Below are 3,427 nucleotides of genomic sequence, written 5' to 3'. Positions count from 1 at the left end.
GCGGTGGAGCGGCCCCTCGCTCGGGTGCGAGCTGCCCCCTCTCCCCTTGCACCCTGCCCTGCACCTTCACGCGCACTGCGGGCCCCTCACGCTGCCAGAGACGGTGGAGACGGAGCTTTAAAGGCAACCAAGGGGCATCCCGTTATCCCCTGCTGAGAGCAGAGAGGAATGGATGCCTCACCACCACAGCCGCGGGGAAAGCACCTCGCACCCTTCCTCCTCTTCCTACAGGAAATGATATCGTGTCTTCACTGCAGTGGTATCATCAGAGATCCAAAATGTCCTCCCCCAGAGGACCCAAACTGTGAATGCTAAAGCAAAGTGAACAGGATGCCCTAGGAACGACAGAGAAAAGTAAACAGCTGCTTTGGGGTTTGTGCCAGCCAGGGGTTTCTTTGGTGGCCAGAGCTTGGCTGTGTTACACCAAATGGGCTGGGCTGGGGGCGTCCACGAGGGACTGGAGGAAGGGACCTGCTCATCCTCACCCCCATGGCAAGGGAAAAGGAGAGCAGCATCAGGTGGCCCTCGGAGGAGGACAGCAAAGCTGGAGTTCGTTGGATATGGTTTTCTTCAACTATCCCTTCAGGAAACAGCTGTGATTTTAACAACCTCTTTTACCTAGTGGCATGTCCCAAACCATACTGCACACGGAGTAAGGCAACCAAATAAACATTACAGAGAAGTTCAACTGTATTTTCAGGCAGCCCTGACAATCTCCCCTAGCCTGTACATAACCATCTGTTGTTTTAGATGTGGTAATTGCAGGCACACACTAAAGTATACTTCAGCAAAAGAAAAGGGAATTATATGTACTCTGCTAGCAGTATTCATGGGAACTGTGTCACTCAGGCCCCTTTGAGCATCTCAGACAGAGAGGAAGACTGCATACTGAGAAGGTGAAAACATTAACTTCAGTAGCTGCTTTGCACTAAGTTTTAAAGGTGTCCGCTTAGAATCATAGAATCATAGAATCATTAAGGTTGGAAGAGACCTCCAAGATCATCGAGTCCAACCGTCAACCCAACACCACCATGCCCACTAAACCATGTCCCTAAGCGCCTCATCTACACGTCTTTTAAATACTTCCAGGGATGGTGACTCAACCACTTCCCTGGGCAGCCTGTTCCAATGTTTAACCACTCTTTCAGTAAAGAAATTTTTCCTCACATCCAATCTAAACCTCCCCTGGTGCAACTTGAGGCCATTTCCTCTCGTCCTTTCGCCAGTTACTTGGGAGAAGAGACCGACACCCACCTCGCTACAACCTCCTTTCAGGTAGTTGTAGAGAGCAATGAGGTCTCCCCTCAGCCCCCTTTTCTCCAGGCTAAACAACCCCAGTTCCGTCAGCCGCTCCTCATAAGACTTGTTCTCCAGACCCCTCACCAGCCTCGTTGCCCTTCTCTGGACACGCTCCAACATCTCAACGTCCTTCTTGCAGTGAGGGGCCCAAAACTGAACACAGTATTCGAGGTGCGGCCTCACCAGTGCCGAGTACAGGGGCACGATCACTTCCCTGCTCCTGCTGGCCACACTATTTCTGATACAGGCCAGGATGCCATTGGCCTTCTTGGCCGCCTGGGCACACTGCCGGCTCATGTTCAGCCGGCTGTCGACCAGCACCCCCAGGTCTTTTTCCGCCAGGCAGCTTTCCAGCTACTCTTCCCCAAGCCTGTAGCGCTGCATGGGGTTGTTGTGGCTGGAGTGCAGGACCCGGCACTTGGCCTTGTTGAATCTCAAGGCTTCTCATTTCCACCAGCAGTACTGTTTTCCTCAATTACATATATTAGATAAAACTCTTGAAAGCTAGTTTATGTATGACAGCAATGCAATTATTTTATATTAAGCACAGTTTCTTGCACAGCAACCTACCTGTTAACTCCTGCCCTTCACACAACACGGGCAAACTTGCAGGGAGCGGTGCTTTTCCACTCATCCCTCCAGCCCCGAGGCTGGAAGCTGCTCCATTCAGACTAAGCCCTGTGTGCAGGCTATGCTTTTAAATGGAGCTGAGCTCACCGTCAAGTTTACTAATACTGGCATGGTCTGGGCCCAAACAGGCACTTTGCTGTAGATGATGGAAAGGAGAAGGGTGGCATTTCAGCTTTTGTGGTACACCTCCACCTTCTCCTTGGAGGCTGAAACTGAGGGTCCAGCCCAAAGCCCCTGTGCCTGCTGCCATGCTTTGTACACCCCGCACCACCACTGTGGTGGATGTTTGCAGCGAGGGAGGGAAGGAGGGGGGCTAACTTCATTGTCACAAGTCAGAGGAACAACGCGGGACTCAAAAGCGCACTGCTAAGGTTTCCCCACACAAACCATGTGTTGACTTGCTGAGAAAAAAAAAATACGCTGGGAATCGTCATCACTGCAATTGCTTTGGCAGATAAGCACCTCCCTTTGACCCCGCTCTGAAAGCTGCATACACAGCACCTTGGCAAAAGAAACAAGGTGCAGAAGGATGCAGTCCTCAGCTGGAACAGCTCTGCAAGGTCATGCCTTTTACAAAAATGTCCCCTTGCAGCACAGGGTGGAACAACAGGACGTCCTTCCCCAGGCATGCATACTCCTGGGCACAAGGCAAAACAGCCCCCAGCACCACATTTTAAGGTTATCAGCCCAAGGTTACAAAGAGCCCCTCCCAGGCAGTCCCTCCCAATACGCACCATGGCGGTGAGGCACTGCGATTCCTGCACCGTGGCGGCAGAGCTCAGCAGGGCTGCGAGGATCAGGGTCATGCTGAGGCAGATCCCAAAGTAGAAAGCTGGAAGGAAGTCGGACATGGGAGCTGCGGTCAGACACCAAGACTTAGGGCTAATGGAGGCCTGGTCTGATGCTTTTGCCCAGAGAGGGGCCAAAAAGTGCATTTTGGGGAACTGGTCCAAGAGGACCAGGTTGCAGAATAGAAATTGTTTTATAATTTATTAGTACCCCCCATCTGCATATGCTTTGCTTGTCTGGCAGGGCTGTAAACCTCTGAGCGGTTCCCACAGCTCCAGCAGAGCAAAGCACCCTAAAAGGGTGTTGGTCCACCCGACAGACCACAAGCTGTCAATTATTCAGCACTCCGATAAGGATCCCCCCAAACGGGGGGGTGCTGATGTGCAGCAGCTGTCCCATGGCCCTTATCAGGACTTCATGCGCTGCTAATCTGGTGCAACACTTGCCCTCCAGTTTCCTCCTGGCTAAGGCAGGGTCACAGCCGGTACCCCAAGGCAGGGCTCAAGGACCACAGCACTGCGAAGGGCTTTGCAACCCTCATTCAGGGCTAACCGTGCAAAGAGTTAACACTTGCAAGCAAAGCAAGCGGAAACAAGAGGGGTGGCTGGGAAGGGAGAGCCTGCAAGGCTGCATTAAGTGCCAATCTATATAGCCCCTGGTGTGTGTAGGAAAGGGGGGGGGGGGGGGGAGTGGTCCTTTCGTGTGTGTA

The 3,427-nt window shown here is 52.6% G+C and overlaps 1 protein-coding gene across 1 annotated transcript in view; it reads right to left on the bottom strand.

Annotated features, from left to right (window-relative positions):
* Positions 1-3,427, bottom strand: part of TSPAN32 (tetraspanin 32) — a 32,383-nt gene that overhangs the window by 26,095 nt on the left and 2,861 nt on the right. The window contains exon 3 of the mRNA XM_009328529.1: positions 2,664-2,761. Within this exon, the coding sequence (XP_009326804.1) occupies positions 2,664-2,761 (98 nt within the window). The remainder of the gene's footprint in view (positions 1-2,663; positions 2,762-3,427) is intronic.

The sequence above is a fragment of the Pygoscelis adeliae genome, unplaced genomic scaffold, assembly GCF_000699105.1.
Source record: "Pygoscelis adeliae isolate BGI_AS28 unplaced genomic scaffold, ASM69910v1 Scaffold166, whole genome shotgun sequence".
Lineage (NCBI taxonomy): Eukaryota > Metazoa > Chordata > Aves > Sphenisciformes > Spheniscidae > Pygoscelis > Pygoscelis adeliae.
This window is presented reverse-complemented; position numbering and strand designations above follow the sequence as displayed.